Source organism: Ailuropoda melanoleuca, unplaced genomic scaffold (genome assembly GCF_002007445.2).
Source record: "Ailuropoda melanoleuca isolate Jingjing unplaced genomic scaffold, ASM200744v2 unplaced-scaffold2228, whole genome shotgun sequence".
Classification (NCBI taxonomy): Eukaryota; Metazoa; Chordata; class Mammalia; order Carnivora; family Ursidae; genus Ailuropoda; species Ailuropoda melanoleuca.
The window spans coordinates 318,105-340,504 of record NW_023191926.1 but is presented as its reverse complement, the minus strand read 5'-3'; the positions used below and the strand labels follow the sequence as shown (position 1 = coordinate 340,504).

General features: G+C 45.5%; 1 long non-coding RNA gene and 1 gene segment (V, D, J or C); both read right to left on the bottom strand.

Annotated features, from left to right (window-relative positions):
* Nucleotides 1-312: 312 nt before the first annotated feature.
* LOC117798022 lies at nt 313-2,473 on the bottom strand. The segment is given in 2 exon segments: nt 313-2,144; nt 2,254-2,473. Coding segments are annotated over 2 exon segments (582 nt in total).
* Nucleotides 2,474-4,828: 2,355 nt separating this feature from the next.
* Nucleotides 4,829-22,394, bottom strand: LOC117798021. Its single transcript, XR_004622787.1, has 3 exons — nt 21,560-22,394; nt 10,559-10,835; nt 4,829-6,418 (listed from the first exon to the last, which is right to left on the bottom strand). It is a non-coding gene; the product is annotated as an uncharacterized LOC117798021 (long non-coding RNA).
* Nucleotides 22,395-22,400: the final 6 nt, after the last annotated feature.

Sequence of the window (22,400 nt, the reverse complement as noted above, 5' to 3'; positions counted from 1 at the left end):
AGTCAGGATCTCTGCTCAGTGGGGAGTCTGCTTCTCCCTCTCCCTCTGCCTGCTGGTCCTCTGCTTGTGTGCACGCTTTCTCTCTCTCTCTCTGTCAAATAAATAAATAAAATCTTTAAAAAAGTTTTTTTTCCTGGCAGTTTCAGGAACTCTAAATGTTTTGGGTACATCAAGAAGCGAGGAATTTACCCAAGTCTGCATGTGTTGCATGCCAAGACTAATGGCAAGTATTTGGCACAAGTGTTGGCTCGGCTTCTGGCCTGGAGGGGCTGTTAAACATTCAATCCAGAAGTTTCTTATTAAAGTCCCATCAAAGCATGTTTTAAAAAGCCTATGTGGTCAAATACTATTCTGTTGCACGTATGTAAATAATCAGAACAAGTTCTTTTTGAAACTAGATTTATTTTGCAAACAAATTAATGTTAATTTGGCTATATTTCCTAGAAATGAGGATGAGTGTAGAGAGAAAAAAATACACAAAACACATTATGTTTTCGTAACACACCTGAGTAAATATTTGTTTTCAATCCTGTTAGTTATAACCTGGACTAGATCCTAATTTTCTCTAGCTTCCTAAAAGGTCCAGCTACAAATCTCCAAACTAGCGTCTTAATTTTTCTCCCACCTTTCTGAGTTGGACTCAAACTGCCCTCTATCCTGAAGTCCTGAAAAGTAAATACAAACAACAATGAATCAAGGGACACTATATCAAAAGCTATTGATGTACAGTATGGTGACTAACATATCATGATAAAAATAAACAAACAAACAAATATGACTTAGTTAAGAACAATTACCACAGCAGCTCACATAGAGACAGTCTCATGCCTGTTGCTCTGTGGGCCACTCAGAGATCACCAGACACATTTGAACATCAGAGCAGGAAAATCTGTCATGTTTTCACAGCTTGGCATCCCTCTATCTGAAGATGATTTCAACATGACATCTAGAAGTCTTCTCCACTGGCTACTCTCAGAACTCAGAAAGTGCATTGTAATTTGATCCAATCATTAACCATTATTTTTATTTGTTTCCATAAGAATGCCTCTTGTTCAATACCTGATTTCTGGAACCACAGGCCTTACTTTGAGAACACACCTGCATCACCCCTTCCTGAAATGAGTTTAACTAAATCAGCCTATTGTCCAGGGAGGTTCAAAAAAACTCAACCATCTACCATCCCAACTTTTGACATGGGTAACTTTGGGAAGTTTCAGAGGAGGGAGGGAACTGGGTTTCCCTGTTAACCCCTCCTAAGCTGTTAAACCCTCCAGTTCTGCAGCACCACCCCAACAACCTCACCCCTTCTCATGCTCCTGGGATGCAGCTTTCCTTTACAGCATGTTTACATTCTGTGTCTTCCATCATCCCCCAGACACTGTCAGCTTCCCAAGTGTGGGGAGCCTTCCTATCATGTCCATCTGTGCCCCACATCCCTAGACTCAAATGTGGCACATACTAGGTGTTCAGTAGGTGGTCTGGGTGCATATTATCTGACAATGTTCTATCCTCAGTCAGACACGGCTGGACTCTGTGCCTCTCTTTCTATCCTGCCATAGACTCTGTCCCCAGGGCAGCCTGCCCCTGGGACCCAGGACTTTCTCCTTAATATGAGAAAATCCTAAAATGCATTCCTGCAAAGGACAGGCTTTGGGGTCTGAACTTAAGAGAAGGTGGATGTTTTTGTAGTCAATGTTCACTGAGATTGGTCTCACACTACAATTTAGAACAACAAAAGGATGATTTGGACAGGAGGTGAAACTGCAAGGGGAGCCCAGTTGCTGGGGGGACAGCAGGTTTTTGTCTCACTTCCCCACAGGCCTGGAGCACGGTGTGAGCACTGGGACTGCTATCATAGGACTGACAGTAATAATCCACCTCATCCTCAGCTTGGAGCCCAGTGATGGTCAGGGTGGCTGAGCTGCCAGACTTGGAGCCAGAGAATCGATCTGGGATCCCCGACGGTCGGTTGTTATTACTATAGATGACAGTTCTGGGGGCGGTTCCTGGGAGCTGTTGGTGCCAGCTCACATAATATCCACCCCCGATGTTGGAGCTGCTTCCAGTGCAGGAGATGGTGACCGTCTGGCCCAGGGCCCCAGACACAGAGGGCGGCTGAGTCAGCACAGCCTGGGCCCAGGACCCTGCAAGGGGGAGAGACACAGAGACAGTGATGCTGGGGTCTGCAGGCAAGAGGAGGAAGCAAAACCCACCTGACATCCTAGGGCTCCTTCTATCCCTGCATCAAGTCACCTGTGCAGTGAGAAAGGAGGGTGAGAAGGACGAGGGACCAGGCCATGGTGGAGGTCATCCCGGGTCCTAACTTCTGTGCTGCACAAGTGAGCAGAGCCTCCTCTAATCTCCCCCTTCCCCTCTTAGTCCTCTCAGAGAGGGAGGGCCCATCCATGCAAATGACAACCCAGCTCTCTGACCCCTCCCTGGCCTTGGTCAGGTCCCTCTGCCTCAGAATGTCAGGGTGATGGGCAGGGGAGGGGTTGTGTGGGGCCTGGGGTGGGGAGGTCAGAGCTGCAAACCCAGAGCAGAGGGCACAAGGTGTCAGGTCCCAGCTCTAATCCCCCGACTCTTCAGAAATGGGACCCGAGTGCCCCCTGGTGTCCAGACTCAGGGAAACTATTGTGTGACTGGTAACCAGGGCCCATCAGACCCATCTGGAACCCCACCTGCTCAACTGTTTTGCCCGCTGTTCCCTGCATTATGGCCTGACCAGGTGTTCCTATATGTCACCTCCCATTACTTGTGGGTTCACTATATGCTCAACTAAGATTCTGCAGAGTGAATCTGTCTGTGGTTCTGTTGTCTGTTCCTGGGGCAGGAGTGCACTGTGTGTCTTATACAAACTCCTCTTAGAGACCAGGATCAAGTCCAGAGCAGAGACAGGTCCCCACGGACACATGGTCCCTTCTTTGCGGGATGCTGGAACTTTCCTCTTATGTGCCTTCTCCCTGATTTCCAGGCTCTCCTTCCTCTCAGATTCCCTCAGCACTGAGGAGATGGGGAGCTCTTCACTCCATGTTCTGAGTAGAAGCCGTCATGTTCATTCCTAGAGGGTTACACACTGAACATCTTTGTCACCTGTCACTCTTTCCACCTGCTTGAAACAACAGTCCTCCACACACTGGGGTCGTGATTCCCTCCCAGGATCTGTCCTCCCAGCACAGACACAAGTCTGCAGGAGCCCTGCCACATAAGGCTGTGTGTGGCACTGACATCAAAGCACAAGGACAAACCTGCAGGAAGTTCTAGGAGAGGACTGACAGGTGCAAATGCTGTGACAGGGACCCAGTGAAAGAGTTTCTGTGTCAGTCACCACTGAGCCAACCTCGTATTTATAAAGAATGTCTGTTATTTTATACTTAATTCCATTCAGTAAGATTGATTGAATGGAACGGGAATGCCTTCTGTTCTCAGGAGAATAGGGCTTCTATACTGTTTTTTAAATCACATATTTGTACCTTGCACCTGGTCTCCCAGGTGAGAAAGGTCAACGTGTTGTCCAGGGAACCTGTTGAGGGGACAGTTCCTATGAACTCAGAACCATCGTACTGTCAAAATGACCAAACACAGACAGAACATCCAGGACAGAGTGATTTGGGATCAGACCACTCTCTGGGGAGAGCACAGCTCTAGTCCCACCACCTGTGTCCAGCATGGTCAGGACGGAACCATTATTCATTCAGCCACCCAAGACTACAAGAAGGAATTTTACTATGCAAGTCTAACTCGACCCAGACTTTTCTGTCAAATAACCCACATGTGAGTGGAGGAGAGGTGGAGGTAATTGGGACAGTGTCCCTGAGCTCACAGGCCCTGTAGCCCTGGGCTGGGACAGAAGAGTTTCCCTCAGAGTGCAGCCTGGCTGGAGGTGTCCATGGGGTGACTGAGGGAGTGACAGTCAAGCCCTGAGAACCCAGGGAGCATGTGACTCACTTCCTCTAAGGTTTGAGCTCTGTGGGAATCAGCCCTGAGGCTGCGGTCCCAGAATCAATGTGCTGATCAGCCTGAGGCCCTGAGTGGAGCCCAGAAATGGTCAGGGGCAGAGCTGCCCACAGGGACAGAGACTCCCCCGGGAACACCTGAGCACCAGCCTCGTCCCAGGAGAGCAGGTGTTTAGAGCCCATCCTGGCTGCCCTGGTGACGAGACCCCAGTAACTCTAGATGTCCGCAGTGTTACCTGTTGAAGAGGATTCTACCATCTGGATATTATGATGCTGAGGGCTACTGGGTGAGCACAGGTTGACCCTGACTTCTGGAAGAACAGAGAAGCCTGGAAATTGCAGAATCCCAGACAAACTATTCACTCAGAGGGAGGAGAAGGGTGTGTGTGTGTGTGACCAAAAAGGAAGCTACATGACCCCTGTCCATCTTATGACGGTGTAACACCCTGAGAGATGTTTATGCTTGGTGATTCTCTTTATAACCTCCAGGGTCCAGATCTTGCATTTAGAGGTAAGTATGTCAAGGATTTGTACTGGAAAAAGACCTATTTATGCCAGGAGGACTCATGTGAGAGCAAATCTATTAACAAATCACTGAATGGTGTCCAGGTCTTGTTGAGTGACAAGAAATTCACCAAATTGGTTTTTTAATCTCTGCAGACAGAAGACATACAGCTGTGGGGTTTTCAGGTGTTGGGAAGCAGAGGGTGGGGGGGAGCTTGCAGCCCCCTCCTTCCTGCCCCCACATCCCTGTGAGACCCACAGTCCCTCATGTCCCCCAGTGTCTACCAGAGTGAGTACAAGTTATTGCTGATGCTTTGGGCCTGTGTGAAAAAACACTACAGTCTGGGACGTTAAGTATCGTAGAAAAATATTTTTATTTTGCATCTACTATCCAGGGTAATTTTAGGAATGAGAATCAGAAGCAAAAGAGAAATAATCACATATCTTAAAATATGCAGGCCCTCTATTGTCTGTGGATTCCTCCAACACTCCCCATGGGTGGAGCATCAGTTAATTCTGAAGTTTGCAAGAATCAATAGATCCCACGTGCAAATACCTAAAGGAAGATGAGTACATCATTTTCAGGAAATGTAAGAACTTTATTTTCATATTAGAGAAAATGACTGGGGCAGGTCTGGGGGCACAGTTGGTTGGGTGACTCTTGGTTTGACTCTTCTCCTAATCTCAGGGTCCTGGGGGACACCTGGGTGGCTCAGGCAGTTAAGCATCAGCCTTCAGCTCAGGTCATGATCTCAGGGTCCTGAGCTCTAGCCCCCCACAGGGCACTGAGTGCAGAGTCTGCTTACACTCTCCCTCCATCACCCTCTGCCTCTCCCTGCTGTGCTCTCTCTCCCTCTCCCTCTCTCTCTCTCTCAAATCTATAAAGAGACTGACTGGGAGTGATGGGAACAGAAAACACGGAGCCTGGGGTGAGAGCAGGAAGGAGAATGTGAGGGGTTGCATGCAGCTGTGTGCTCAGCTCATTCTCTGGCCTAGTCTCCAGGGAAACTCGAGCACCATCCTCGCCAGTGTTCTCTGAAATCCTGACATGGAGACGGAGTGGAGACCTGAAGAGGCAGGGGGAGAAACTGAAGCCTGAGGGACAGGGGAGCAGAGCGGAGAAGAGGAGGAAGGAGTGGGCGTGTTGTCAGGGAGCATCTGTGGGATCGGGTCCAAGTGCGTGTGTAGCTGGTTCAGAGAGAGGAGAGTGTCTGTGACCAGGGTTAGTGTCCATCCATCAGCTGTGGATGCATCAGCGGTGGCACGTGGTCACCCTTCATGGAATAAGAGGGCAAAACTGATGTGTGGGTGAGTGTTTGCTGGGCAGTATTTTCACTGTGGAAACCGTGGTGATTCCTGTTCATTGTCTCCAGATTGAGGGTGATGGGCAGCTGGGCTCTGATATCTCCTCTGTCTGCGTCTTCCTGCGATGCCCCAACATTTCGTCTCACGTTATGGGTCTTACAGGAGTGTCTCTCTTTCCCTGAGATTAACAGATCGTCGTGCAGAAGCGACCACCCCACTGCGTCTGTCCATACAGTGTCTTCCTGGACAGAGGCTCCGAAACAAGATTCTTGTGTCCAGAGGTTTCTGACCCACTTCTTCCTCATATGAGACCCTGTGAGGAACGGGAGCTGCTCCCCCCGCCATGAGCTGTAGCCCAGAAACAGTCACCTTCTCCTCAGGCTGCAGCCCAGAGATGAGCAGAAGCCCTGCATTCACCGAGGTATCCTGGGATCTGGAGAAGTGGCTGGGGACCCCTGAGTCCTGGTGCTTATGTGAGTCTGAGGAGTGGTCAGGAGATACCGGGGAGGGCTCCCTGGCTCCTGCTTGAACCAGTAATTGTAGGAGCAGCCAACACAGAAGCCACTGCTCAGGGTGCCCGTGAGAGACTGACTGTTGTTTGCCGACATGCAGAGGGGAGCACAGCTGGGTCAGCACAGGCCGGGACAGGGAGCCTGCAGAAAGAGACACTCATGGGATATTGGAACAGGTCAAAGTAAATCCTGTCTAGACTCTGAACCATGGGGTGATGCAGTCTGGTCCCTGAGGCCTGTTGTGCAGCGAGAGAGGAGAATGAGGAGGACAGGAGTACAGACAATTGTGACACAGACCCTGGTCCCCACAGGGGGCTGGGCTGCCTCAGGCCTCATTTTCCCCTCCAGCCTCTACCCCAGGAGGGGCTTTCCATGCAAATGAGGCCCATCCAGTGACTGCCCAGTAACTCCCTGAGCCCTGGTGCTGGAGTTCAGCTCACACCCCACACTGAGGAGGATGCATGTGTTTCAGCCTTGGGGACAGCCCTGGGAGGAAGCACCTGCTGATACCACACACAGGTCCCCTGGGGAGACTCTGCCAGGCCAGAGGGGACACAGCTGCTGAGTCCCATCTGGGAGCAGTGAACCAGGCCCCCAGGCCCAGGCTCCTTTGAATGGTTCTCATTAATGAACTGCTTGCTGAGCAGGAGGCAGTCTCATCGTGTCCCCTGCTGGTCATAGGTACACATGTCAGTTACCATGCCCCAAAGCCCTGAGAGTCCAGCTGGTGTCTGCACCTCACTAAGTCTGATTTCCAGATACTATGATTTTTTAGGTCTGCTGATGATATTGTTGAGTCTCCATCTCAGATCGAGTCCTGGTCTATGAGAATGCAAACACGTACATATATTATCTGAAAATTAATAAGAGGAAAATCTCTTTTGCATGGAGATCAGAGACCAGTAGGGGGAGCTCTCAAGACCACAGCTCCTCAAATGCAGACCCAGCAGGAGAAGACAGACCTTGCAAGTCTGTACTATGTTAGCTTCTCCCTTACTGCCTCAGGAAGAGAAAGACTTCCCCCTTCCCTGGAAACAGCCCAGCCAATGAGAAATTTTCACAGCTCAAACAATGACAAGACAAGCCGTTTTACCTAGAATTCCCCTTTCCTCCCTTAGACTTTTGTCCTTCACAGCCCTTCCACACTCACCCTTTGCTCTATAAAAGAGCTTCCTTATCCTTTGTTCTCTGGACTTGCCGGTGGTTTTCCCATACCTTACCTGCCCTGGATTTCCATTTTCGACTTTTATTGAGAATAACCCATTATCAAAGGGAAAATAAAAGGAACGATTTTGTTTAATGCTCAGAAAAACAACAGAAGTAGCCAGTGACCCCCACAGGAGATTCCAGATAAACCTGAAAGACCCATATGTGCCACACCTGATGTGACACACCAGGGAAGAGTGGATCTGTTTTGTTTGTTTGCGTGTTTGAATGTCCTATGACGGTTCTTCTGGGTATCAGTATACACTGGACACTTTCTAGGATCTAAAGATTCTCAGCGATATGTTCAAAAATCACAGGTAAAAAATTCACAAGATATGAAATAGTCATAACATCTTAGTTTCCGTTAGATTTGGTAATACAGGAATATTAATAAATTCTACAGACAAAACATTTACGAGTGTAAAACATGAGATTTTTCTTTATAACGTTAGGTTTATCTAAATAAAGTGGGTGTTTTGTGCATAACTTTGTCCTATACTTCTTATGGGATTTTTTCCCAGGTTCTACCATGTGCAAATAAGCAAATAATGGAATAGTACCATACATATGATCAATTCAAATATGATAAAATAATAAAATAATATTAATTTCATGCCTTAATTCCATGTTGCTCATTTTCTGTTTCCTAGCAAGATCAGTATTCATTTTAAAGTCCTACTGTAGAGAGGACTTCAGACCAGATCGGAAACTCGCATTTGCTCAGAGTCCCATGCATATACCCTTGCATGAACTCAGCAAATGTTCCCAGACTCGTTGTTGGATCTTTTGTAAAAAATGCAGAATCTTCAGGAAAGAGTCGAAGATCCTTAGTAAATAATGTAGTAAATAAACCCCTGGTTCCCTCAGGCACTCTCTCCTCGTCATTCAGACAGAACCTTCACAGAGAGCGCCAATGGCTTACAATCCTTCAGTTGTTCCTAATTTCTTTTGCATAAACTGTAACACATTAGCCCCACTGAGATGTTCTTTCTGTTGTGGCAACGCCCACCTGCAGAGGGACCTACAGCTAAGGTCCTTCTCCTCAGTGCCCTGGCTTCATCACTCCACTGTCCTTAAACCCATTGAACTGGGAAGCTTCCCATGGCCTCCACACCAACTTCACTGTCAGGAGCAGGTGGGCTTTATCCCCCGATGACAGTGGGGGCACACACGTTGGCACGTTTGACTATCGCTTCATAGCAGGTTTCACACACATTGTGACTGGTAGGAACACACAATTAATTATGTCTTGTGGACATATTTGATGTTGCACAATATCATACAGAATGAAACCCTGCACCCATCCTCCTACCACAGCCGTCATCAACACTAGCGAGATTTTGATTTGAACAAGGCCTAAGCAGCACCTAAGGTCTCAGTCCTACTTTGCTTTCTTCATCTGCTTCTCCTTGGTAAAACCTTGTCTTCTGTGAACAAAGAACCCACACACCAGACACTCCAGCATCATGAGTTTTCCTGCCAGGACCTTTTGGGATTTGGGGTTGAGGAGTTGATATTGGACTTTCCTGGACCAGAGTTGATTTTGAGCTCAGTATCTAATATCTTTTGACAACTGATCATCTCACAATCCCTTGGTCAAGTGAGCTTTTAGAAGGAATTCATTCAACTAAACCATATTCTTCAGTTTCTTTGCAAATCCATGTGTCTCATTTCTTAGCATTGACTCCACCATCTATCTGCTCCCTGTGCTTTCTTTACTCCAGGCTAGAAACCATCATGTCCTTCTCTGTATGTACATGTAATTACCCAACCTTAAAGAAGGAAAGAATCATACCTAGATGTCATCAGGCTAAGTGGGGATAAGCCAGTCCCTGAAGGGCAAATCCTACCTGTTTCCACTCATATGAAGATTCTAAACAGTGAAACTCACAGAGGCAGAGAATAGAGGGGTGTTTGTCAGGGTTGGGGGACAGAAAATGGGAAATAGTTGCTCAGGGAGTCTAAGGTTTCCGTTTTTCAGGATAAATAAGCTGCAGAGATTTGTGACAGAACATAACCTCTCTAGCTGATAAAACAATACTGTGTCTTTTAAAATATGTTGAGGAAATTGAGCACATGTCATGTGGTGAGGGAGAGAAGAGCACTAGTCATGAGGTAGGGAGTCTGTTTTGGGTGATGAGGTGAAAACAATAGTTGGTTTCATAACATATTAATTTTTTGATTTGACTTTTTTCAAAATGTATCAAGTATATGCAGAATTATTTGGAAATAGGAAAGATAGGGTCAATACTTGGCAATAAAAAGTGAGGTCTGTCCATGAGTACTTGTTGCAAATCAACAAAGGGAGTTGATGGGGCACTGACAGGGAAGTGGAGTCACTGGTGGAGAATGAGTGGAGTTAGAGGAACTGAAGATACCACATCAATAAGGAGCAGCTGGAAGAGAATCAAACCTACCTGAGAAAGTGAGGGAACTCCACTGCCATCTGTCACTCTAATAGTTTATGTATTATCACAATTGACTTCTTTCTACTTCTGCTTTGATGTCAAGGCAACAAGGGAGGAGGCAGAGGGGGAGAAAGAGCACGTCCTCGTATTCGAGTGAGGATGGGCAGGAGTATATTGGTGAACGTGAAAGAAACTGTACATTTCTCTCTCCCTTTCCCACTTGATACCCTCATTCCCTTATACTCCACTGTCCCTCCTCACTGACCTAACATCATGGGTCATCGTCATCATCATCATCACTGTAATCCATTCTTTATAACTCCACGAGGGTTAGTCCCAGTCACCTCAGTAACCAACCCACACATCCAATCTGCCATGTTGCTTCCTCTCCACTTGAACCCCCAGCTGCCTGTGGCTGCAGGTGCACATGGTCATGCTGACTGCTCCCCTGGAAGTGTGACACCCCCTCTGTGGTGTCCCTAGTTGAGACACTCTGTGGTACTTCCTTTCCCATATCCCTCTCTGTAATGCAAGTTTATGTCTTTCCTTTCTGGTATATATGGCCACGTTTCCCACAGTTTGCTTGAAGTTAGAAAGTATCTTCCATCCATACTCCAAATAGGGAAATAGAAGCTAGAAGATAGGACTCGGCTGGACCCAAGCTTACTCATTGCGCGAAAGACTCTCCTGGCACTTCAACATCTCCCGCAGCTCCGCCAAACTCCACCTAGCCAAGCCCTCAGGAACTTGGGGCTTGAAGCTGCGGGCCAGCGAGCACATTCTGCGGGGGCTGAGGCTGGCGAGGCGGCGGGCTGTCAGCTCCCTCGGCAGCCCCTGCTGCCAGCTCTGGATCTGCTGCCGGTGTGGACTCCAAGGTACGAGCATGATTCGCCATTTTCCCAGAACAGTTCTTCTTCAAGCCGAATCGAGCTTTATTGAAACACCTGAAACAAACACAGATGGCAGAGGAGTAGGGGACCCCTTTTTCAACTGGTCCCCTGAGTCGAGCTGGATAGGTACCAGACCAGCTTGAACATCCATTGAATCAGCCTGAGACGCAGGAAGATACATCTGGATCTCTACAAATGAACATCTCCAGTGCTGAGTATTGAGGTACGAGGCAGGGAGCCATGAAACCCTGCGCAGATATCGGAAGATAAATGGAAGAGGTAGGTAGCCGCTGTGTTAGGGGGCCGGGAAGCGGTATCCACCTGCACGGGGGAGTGGGTGGACTCGCGGATGGCACCTGTGAGACAGCGGACTGACACCGTGAGCTGGAAGCATGCACCACCAGACATCTCATGGAACTCCAGAATTATGTTGTGCTCACTGGATCCAGACTGAGACCATGAGCTCTGGGAGTGCATGCGGGGTGGTTGGCGGCTAGCGGCTAGCAGCGTTAGAAACACAAAGGACAGAGATGCGCTGGCCCTGGAAGTGAGGTCTGGGACGCCGGGTGTGGGGCGCACATCCCGGGATGCTGCAGGGTTGAGCAGCACCAACAGTAACAGAGTTAAAGTGGCCAGAACATCAGTGGAGAACAGGCTGCAATCCCTCTGTTCTGTGACAGAGGATGAGATTCAGCCACTGCTGCTCTGAATCCAGAAGAGGCACAGCAGAACGCCAGGGAAAGCCGCCAGAGAACAAAAGACTGGAAATACCAGCTCACAGTGTGACCATCCCCATCCCCCCTTGCAGGGGACATGGAGACTCTACCCAAACAGGGTTGCCTGAGTATCCGCACGGCAGGCCCCTCCCAGGGAAGGCAGGCTGAAAATCAAGTAGCCAACAACCCGGGGCACCCGGGTGCTGCATTCATTGAACACCTGTCTTCGACTTTGGGCGTGATCCCGGCGTTCCGGAAAGGAGTCCCTCATCGGGCTCCTCCGCTGGGAGCCTGCTTCTTCCTCATGCACTCCCCTGCTTGTGTTCCTTCTCATGCTGGTTAGCTCTCTGGCACATAAATAAATAAAATCTTTAAAGAAGAAGCCCACATTCCTAAGATCCCTATAAAACAAGGGGGCATGGCCTGGGTCCCAGTATATAATTTGGGCTCTGGGCAACCAGGCAACCTCTCCTCATCAGAATGACAAGAAGGAGAACCCCCCACCCAGCAAAGAAAAGACAGTGAGTCTGTGGCCTCTGCCACAGAAATAATGGATATGGACGTAACCAAATTATCAGAAATGGAATTCAGAGTAACAATGGTCAAAATGATGAGTAGACTTGAAAAAAGTATTAACAAAAATGTTAGAATATAGAATCCCTACGGACAGAAATGAGAATGAATCTGACAGAAATTAAAAATTCTATGAGCCAATGCAGGCAAAACTAGAGTCTCTGATGACCAAGGTCACCGAAGCAGAGGAACGTATTAGTGAATTGGAGGATGGGTTAGTAGAGGAAAAAACGAAAATAGCTGGGCTTAAAAAAATCCACGCCCAAGTATGTAGGTTACGGGAGATTACTGACTCAATGAAACGATCCAATGTCAGAATCATCGGCATTCCCGGGGGGTGGAGAAAAACAGAGGTCTAGAAGAGATACTTGCATATTGTAGCTGAAAACTTCCCTAAGCTAATGAGGGAAACAAACATCATGTCCAAGAGGCAGAGGGGACCCCTCCCAATCTCAACCATGACAAACGTATGCCACATCACGTCATAGTGCAATTCGCAAGTATTAGATCCAAGGATGCAGTATTGAAAGTGGCAGTGCAAATAAATTTCTCACGAACAAAGGGAAAGGTATCAGAATTATGTCAGACCTGTCTACAGAGACCTAGAATGAGCGAAAGGGTTGTGGGGGGCATTTTTAAAGCTCTTTCAGAGAAAAACATGCAGCCAAGGATCCTTTATCCAGGAAGGCTGTCATTCAGAATTGATGGAGAAATAGATGTTCCAGAATCGCCAGTCATTAACCAATTTCATAACCATGAAACCAGCCCTATAGGAGATATTAAGGGGGGGTTCTATAAAGGTAAAAACACCCCAAGAGTGATACAGAACAGAAAGCCACAACCGATACAAACAAAGTCTTTACTGGCAACATGGGATCATTAAAATTCTATCTCTCAGTTCTCAGTGACAATGTGAATGGTTTAAACACTCCCTTAAAATGCCACTGGGTTCCAGATTGGATAAAAAGACATGACCCATCCATTTGCTGTGTACAAGAGACCCATTTTGAACCCAAAGATGCATTCAGACTGAGAGTAAAGGTATGGAGTACCATCTTTCACACAAATGAACCTCAAAAGAAAGCTGGGGAAGCAATTATCATTACAGATAGTTTGGATTTTAAACTAAGGACTTTAGTTAGAGAGGCAGAAGGGCACTATATTATTCTCAAAGGAAGTATTCAACAAGTGGATATGATAATTATAAATATATATGCCCCCAACAGGGGAGCAGCAAAATACACAAGCCAAATCTTAACCAGAATAAAGAGACATATAGATAAAAATATATTAATAGTAGGGGACAGCAACACCCCAAAATCAGAAATAGACAGAACACCCTGGAAAAGCCTAAGAAAAGAATCAAAGGCTGTGAATGCCATACTCAACGAGTTGGACCTCATAGATATATATAGAACACTACACCCCAGAACCAAAGAATACACATTCTATTCTAATGCCCACAGAACATTCTCAAGAATAGATCATGTTCTGGGACACAAAACAGGTCTCAACCAATAGATACCAAAAGATTGAAATTATCCCCTACATATTCTCAGACCACAACAATCTGAAACTGGAACTCAATCACAAGGAAAAATTTGGAAGAAACTCAAACACTTGGAGACTAAGAACCATCCTGCTCAGGAATGACTAAATAAACCAGGAAATCAAAAATCAACTTAAACAATTTATGGAGACCAACGAGAATCAAAACACAATGGTCCAAAACCTATGGGATACTGCAAAGGCGGTCCTAAGGAGGAAATACATACCCATCCAAGCCTCACTCAAAAGAATAGAAAAATCTAAAATGCAGTTTTTATATTCTCACGTCAAGAAGCTGGAACAGCAACAGAGGGACAGGCCTAATCCACTCACGAGGATGCAGTTGACCAAAATTAGAGCAGAAATCAATGAATTAGAGACCAGAAGTACAGTAGAGCAGATCAACACGACTAGAAGTCTGTTCTTTGAGAGAATCAATGACATTCACAGACCACTGGCAAGACTTATCCAAAAGAAAAGAGAAAAGACTGAAATTAAAAATTATGAATGAAAAAGGAGAGGTCACAACCAACACCATTGAAATTGGAAGGATTATTAGAAATCTTTATCAACAGCTATATGCCAATAAACTAAGCAATCTGGAAGAGATGGAGGCCTTCCTGGAAACCTATAAACTACCAAGACTGAAACAGGAAGAAATTGATTTCTTAAACAGGCCAATTAATTATGAAGAGATTGAGTCAGTGATAAACAACCTTCCAAATAACAAAACTCCTGGCCCGGATGGTTTTCATGGGGGAATTCTACCAAACATTTAAAGAAGAAATAATACCTATGCTCCTAAAGCTATTTTAAAAAAATAAAAATAAAAAACAAAAGGAAAGCTACCAAACTCATTCTATGAGTCCAATATTACATTGATCCACAAACCAGGTAAAGACTCCCTCAAAAAGGAGAATTACAGACCGATATCCCTAATGAATATGGACACCAAAGTCCTCAACAAGATCCTTGCTAATGGAATCCAACAGCAATTAAAAGGATTATCCATCATGAAAAAGTAGGATTCAAACTGGGAAGCAAGCTTGGTGCAATATTCACAAATCGCTCAGCCTGATAGAGCATATCAACAATAAAAGACTCAGGAACCATATGATCCTCTCAACTGATGCTGAAAAAGCATTTGACAAAATACAGCATCCTTTCCCGATTAAAACCCTTCAGAATGTAGGAATAGAGGGTACATTTCTCAATCTCTTAGAAGCCATCTATGAAAAGCCTACTGCAAATATTATTCTCAATGGGGAAAAGNTCAATGGGGAAAAGGTGGAAACCTTTCCCTTAAGATCAAGAACACGACAAGGATGCCCACTCTCGTCACTATTATTCAACATAGTACTAGAAGTCCTTGCAACAGCAATCAGACAACAAAAAGGGATAAAATGTATCCAAATCGGCAAAGAAGAAATCAAAGTGTCTCTCTTCGCAGATGGCATGATACTCTACATGGAAAACCCAAAAGAATCCCTTCCCAAACTATTAGAAGTTATACAGCATTTCAGTAATGTATCGGGATACAGAATCAATGCTCAGAAGTCAGTTGCATTTCTAAACATGAATAAGGAGCCTGAAGAAAGAGAAATTAGGGAATCCATCCCATTTACAATAGCACCAAAAACCGTACGTTACCTTGGAATTAACTNTTACCGGAGACGTAAGGGACCTATATTCTACAAACTATAAATCACTCTTGAAAGACATTGAGGAAGACATAAAAAGATGGAAAAATATTCCATGCTCATGGATTGGAAGAATTAACATAGTTAAATTGTCCATGCTACCCAGAGCAATCCACACTTTCAACGCTATCCCGATCAAAATACCAAGGACATTTTTCAAAGAAGTGGAAGAAATAGTCCTTAAATTTTTATGGAACCAGAAAAGGCCCCGAATCGCCAAGGAGCTGTTGAAAAGGAAAAACAAAGCTGAGGGCATCACAATGCCAGTTTTCGAGCTGTACTACAAAGCTGTGATCCCAAAGACAGCATGGTTCTGGCACAAAAACAGACACATCGAACAATGGAACAGAATAGAGAACCCAGAAATGGACCCTCGGCTCTTTGGGCAACTAATCTTTGATAAAGCAGGAAAAAACATCCCGGTGGAAAAAAGACAGTCTCTTCAATAAATGGTGCTGGGAAAATTGGCCAGCTACATGCAAAAGAATGAAACTTGACCACTCTCACAGCATACACAAAGATAAAATCTAAATGGGTGAAAGACCTTGATGTGAGACAGGAATCCATCAATATTCTAGAGGAGAACATAGGCAACAACCACTACGTCATCAGCCAAAGCAACCTTTTTCATAACACATCTCCAAAGGCAAGAGAAACGAAAGAAAAAATGAACTTATGGTATTTCAACAAGATAAAAAACTTCTGTACAGCCAAGGAAGCAGTCAAAAAAATGATGAGGCAGCCCACGGAATGGGATAATATATTTGCATAGGACACTACAGATAAAGCACTGGTATCCAAGATCTACAAAGAACTTCTCAAACTCAATACACGAGAAACAAATAAACAAATCAAAAAAATGGGCAGAAGATATGAACAGACACTTTTCCAATGAAGACATACAAATGGCTAACAAACACATGAAAAAATGTTCAAAATCTTTAGCCATCAGGAAAATTCAAATCAAAACCACACTGAGATACCACCTTACGCCAGTTAGAAGGGCAAAAATAGACAAGGCAGGAAACAACAATTGTTGGAGAGGATGTGGAGAATGGGGATCCCTTCTACATTGTTGGTGGGAATGCAAGTTGGTACAGCCACTCTGGAAAACAGTGTGGAGGTCCCTTAAAAAGTTAAAAATTGAGCTCAACTATGATCCAGCCATTGCACTACTGGGCATTTATGCCAAAGATACGGACGTAGTGAAGAGAAGGGCCATATGCACCCCAATGTTCATAGCAGCATTGTCCACAGCAGCTAAATCATGGAAGGAGCTGAGATGCGCTCAAGAGATGACTGGATTAAGAAGCTGTGTTCCATATACACAATGGAATATTACTAAGCTATCAGAAAGAACGCATTCTCATCATTTGCTGCAACATGGACGGAACTGGAGGAGATAATGCTAATTGAAATAAGTAAAGCAGGGAAAACTATTATCATATGATTTCTCTCATCTATGGAACATAAGAACTAGGATGATCAGTAGGGGAAGAATGGGATAAAGAAAGGGGGTGTAATAAGGGGGAATGAAACATGAGATACTATGGACTATGAGAATCAATCTTAGGGCCTCAGAGGGGAAGGGGGTGGGGATTTGGGTAGGCTTGTGATGGGTAGTAAGTAGGGCATATATTGCATAGTGCACTGTGCATTATACACAACTAATGAAGCATCGAACTTTATATCGGTATCTGGGGATGTACAGTATGGTGTCTAACATAATATTATAAAAAATCATTAAAAAAAAAAGACCCTAGCAGATAAGCTGCATGAGATCACTTGTCACTAGCTGTTGACATATTTATGGCTTGTTTCCTTATTCAAGACAAAAATCAGATGTTCACCATGTTCTTAAATGTGCTTTCATGAGGCACCTGAGTTAATCAGATGGCCATTAAATGTCTGCCTTTGGCTCAGGTCATGATCTCCGGGTACTGGATTGAGCCCCACATTGGGCTCTGTGCTCAGTGGGGAATGTGCTTCTCCCTCTCCCTCTTCCTCTCCACCAGCTTGTGCTCTCTCTCTATCTCTCTCTCAAGTGAATAAGTAAAATCTTTGAAAAAGAAACAAATGCTTTTTCATAACACATCTCCAAAGGCATGAGAAACAAAAGATAAAATGAACGTGTGGTACTTCATTAAGATAAAAAGCTTCTGTACAGCCACGGAAACAGTCAAAAAACCTCAGAGGCAGCCCACGGACTGGGAGAAGATATTTGCAAATGACACTACAGATAAAAGATTAGTACCCAAGATCTCCAAAGAACTTCTCAAACTCAATACACAGGAAACAAATAAACAAATCAAAAAATGGGCAGAAGATATGAACAGACACTTTTCCAATGAAGACATACAAATGGCTAACAGACACATGAAAAAATGTTCAAGATCATTAGCCATCAGGGAAATTCAAATCAAAACCACACTGAGATACCACCTTACACCAGTTAGAATGGCAAAGATAGACAAGGCAAGAAACAACAATTGTTGGAGAGGACGTGGAGAATGGGGATCCCTCCTACATTGTTTGTGGGAATGCAATTTGTTACAGCCACTCTGAAAAACAGTGTGGATTTCCCTTAAAAAGTTAAAAATTGAGCTACCCTACAATCCAGCAATTGAAATGCTAGGTATTTACACCAAAGATACAGACATAGTGAAGAGAAGGGCCATATCACCCCAATGTTCATAGCAGCGTTGTCCACAATAGCTAAATTGTGGAAGGATCGGAGATGCCCTTCAAAAGATGCCTGGATTAAGAAGGTGTGGCGCATATATACAATGGAATATTACTCAGCCATCAAAAAGAATGATTTCACAACATTTGCAGAAACATGGATGGGACTGGGGAATATAATGCTACGTGAAATAAGTCAAGCAGAGAAATACAATTATCATATGGTTTCACTCTTTTATGGAACATAAGAAGTAAGAAGATTGGTAGGAGAAGAAAGTGAAGAAGAAAGGGGGTGTTACAGAAGGGGGAATTAACCATGAGAGACTATAGACTCTGGGAAACAAACTGTGGGCATCAGAGGGGAGGGGGTGGGTGAATGGAATAGGCCAGTGATGGGTATTAAGGAGGCCACGTATTGCATGGTGCACTGGGTGTTATACTCAAGCAATGAGTCATCGAACTTTACATAAAAAACTAGGGAAGTACTGTATGGTGACTAACTTAATATAATAAAAAATATTATTAAATAAAAAAAGGAAGCATCCAGATATTTCAGCAAGACCTCCCCACAAGGGTGACGTGTACATACATGACATTATTTGCATATTTTCCGATGGTGTTGCTGACGTCCCCACAGCAGTGCACACGCTGCTCCTGCCAGTAAGTTGAGCACTTACAACTGTGCCTCTTCTGTGGTTCAGATCCTAATAAATGTGTACAGTAGGGAGCTGACTGCACACAGGAGGGAACTGGGGGCCACAGAGGGCTGAGTGCAGGGAGATACTGGCCTGAATGCTGGCGGGTTGTTTTCTCGGCAGGTGATGGAAATATTGTCAGTGTGATTATGGGGTGAGGGGCAAACTCCCTACATATAGGTAGTCCTTCATATTTATTATTGTTTTTAGTTTACCCTGTACCCTGTTGCATGTGCTGATGGGCAGTATCCACCACTTGGTTGTGCACTTGGGACATCTGTGTTGGCTCAGTTGACAGCATAATCTGTGTGTCACTCCTCCCTCCTCCAGATCAGGTACTCCCACCAGGACTCTCTCCTACAGAAGCCTCCATAGAAGCTTCTCAATAAAAGAGGCACAGAGACAAGACCTGGCATTGGAAAGATTTTCGTCTCACTTCCTCCTTATCTGAGACACTGTGGGTAACGGTAGCTGCTCCCACTGCCATGAGCTGTAGCACAGAAATAGTCAGCCTCGCCCTCTGCCTGCAGCCCAGAGATGAGAAGACCCTGCATTGGCCGAGGCATCTTTGGACCCAGAGAAGTGGCTGGGGACCCCAGAGACCTGGTGCTGATCTGAGTCTGAATAGAACCTCAGCAGATACCAGGGAGGGCTCCCTGGCTGCTGCTGGAACCAGTATGTTTGGTAGCTGCCCACACTGAATCCAGTGCTGAAGATGCAGGTGAGTCTGGCAGATGATCCCAGAGATGCAGAGACGGAGGGCGGCTGGGTCAGCACAGGCTGGGACAGGGAACCTGCCAGCACAGTGTGGTTAATGGGACAAGAAAAAGGGAGAAATTTATCCAGATGCTGACTTCAGACGCTGACAACAGAGCTGCCTGTTTCTCCGACGTCTGTCCCTACCTGTACAATAGGAGAGGGGCATGAGGTAGACAGGAGTACAGGCCATGGTGACACAGACCCTGGTCCCCACAGTGGGCTGAGCTGGGCTGCCCCAGGCCTCCTTTTCTCCTCCACCCTCTGCCCCTGGAGGGGCTCTCCATGAAAATGGTCTCCACCCAGTGACTGCCCAGCCCCTCCCCAAGCACTTGAGCTGGAGCTCAGCTCACACCACACACAGAGGAGGATGGGGGTGACTTCAGCCCTGGGGAGAGCCCTGGGAGGAAGCATCTGCTGAGACTACACACAGGTCCATGCTCAGGGGACTCTGCCAGGGCTGAGAGGACACAGCTGCTGAGTCCCCTTCAGGGAGCACAGACCCCAATCCCCAGGCCAAGTTCCCCTCAGTGAAAGTTCCTCATGGAGCAGCCAAGTAGTGACCACAGGGCAGTCCCACAGCGACCCCTCTTGGTCATGGGCACAGCAATCCCTGTGTCCCAAAGCCCTGAGAGCCCAGCTGATTTCTGCAGCTCACCACATCCCTGTGGACACACGCATTCTTGGACCAAGTCTTAGTGCACGTTTCCCCTGCTCTCTGAAAGTACATCATCCCCAACAAACCGTAGGCAGCCCCGATGGCATGAGGCAAAGAAATATGTAACATTAATTGATATGATAATCTTTGCATTTTTCTGGACTCAAAGGACAACTAAGTTTTCTTAGGCTTCTCTAATCCCAAAGGACACAATTTGCTGTCAGATGTTCAACATAAATGGAGATAAAGCACATATGGTAACAAACACTGGTCATAGCTCTGGTGGCCTGTTGTTGAGCTGCTTTGTGTAGTTCTCAGTGAAGGTGCTGGAAGGCACCCCTCATGCTGCTGGGCTCTGCACTGTCCTCTAGAGGCTCCTGCACAACTAATGCTCGGGGCTATGTCGACGCTTATGTTTGGGTGAAACTGAAAATCCTCTTCAGATTTCTTTTCACAGCAAAGGCAGCTAAGAATGTAAATATTTCAAAAAGGTAAGTGGTGTAAAGAGAACTTTCCAAATACGGGCAGACCTGTACTATGTTTCGAATCATTGTGCTCATTTAAAGTAATTCATCACTCAGGAGGAGCCCTGCTCCATGGGAGATGGAAATGTGTGCATATGTAATTACAGGAGACCCAGCTGTGCATCAGGGCAGCTGTGTCACTGAGCAGGGGAGAGTGGAGCTGCTTTGCAGAAATTGTAAGGGCTGTTTCTTGGAAAGGCATAGAGAGAGAATGTTGTAAGGATACACTCACTCAGGGGCCTAATGTTCCCAGAGTTCACTGCTGGTTCACACCTGATAAAAGTCTACATCCTTTGATAAAAGTCTACATCCTTACAGTGAGACTAATGTTGGTGTTGCTGTATTACGAGTCTCCTGGAACTTCCCATAACCCTCAGGGCACAGGCCCAGGTATTTGATGTCTGCATTGGTCATGAGACTAAAATACTTTCAACAAAAATGTGTCCATTGCTCACATTTCCCTCTCGAGATTTTCATTTTCCCTTTACGTTTAACCTGGGAATTCAGTATTTCTTGTTCACTCTGATATACTTAGGATTCATTTTCTCTTTTATTAGCCAGGTTTTGTAGCTATTCTCAGTATGAGGATGGAAATAAATCCTTAAACTGTAGAAGGGACCTCCCTCTTCTTAGAACTTCTTTCTCCACTCCTACATCAAGGGGCTCCCAGAACAAGGCATCCCACCCAGATTGAGGCTTCATCGTGTTCATTTGATAAATGCCTCCATTGATCCACAGTAATAAAAAAACGGAATTTTCTCGATTTTTTTTCTGTAATATGAGGGCCTTCTCTGACAATGAAGGTTGGATTCCTAGGCTGTGTTCTCTAAAATACTGTGATGTGTTTCAGCATCATTTCAACCAAAGAGTCAGAGGAAAACCAAAGAGAGAGAAAAAAAAAATCCATGACACATAAGATGGCTCACCTTAGCGGACTACATCTGCAGCAACCCCATGTCCATATAAGATCACATTCTTAAATACAAGATTTTATTTAGAACTTTCTTCACATGAATTGATGCCCATAACAATTAACAGCCATGGTTTATTCAGATTGTCTTAGTTTTTACCTAATGTCCCTATGGTTCTAAGATCCAGTTCAGGATTCTCTGTGGCATGTAATTGTGACGCTTCCTTAAGCTTCTCTCACTGTGACACTCTCTCAGACTCTTCTTGTTTGGGTGACTTTGTCCACACTTCATGATTGGGGATCATGCTCGACACCCTTCATGCTAAGTGTTTGCACCTGTTACATGAAATCTCTCTGCTGGAATGTGTCTCTTCTTCCTCCATTTATTCCTTTGTTCAAGCAGTGAACAATATGGACAATGAAGAGCGATTTTAGACTTTGAGTTATAACCTGATACTATTACATATATTTGCTTGCTCACATCTTTCCAGTTTTACCCAATGGAACCATTTTAAGTTGGCTGATGAGCCCCTTGACACACCCTGTCAGTGTATTTGTGTGTGTGAGCAAACGCTGATGTCCTTGTGTTTGTTTTGAAAAATTCTTCACTCTCTGACACTAGAAGGTGCTCCACACTCATTCTGTGGAGTTCCTGGTCTGTGGATTAAGATTTCTCAAAGAAGCCCGCATGTCCTCTGGCAGAATGGTATTAGAGACAGTATTTGGGACAGTGCACCTCATGGCTACGGGGCATCTCCGCTTGTTCTCTCGCTCAGCTGACAGACTGAGGACTTCTACATGAGTCAGCTAACCTGGGAAAGTGCACAGAACGGTGACTGTTTCCACAGGTGATTATC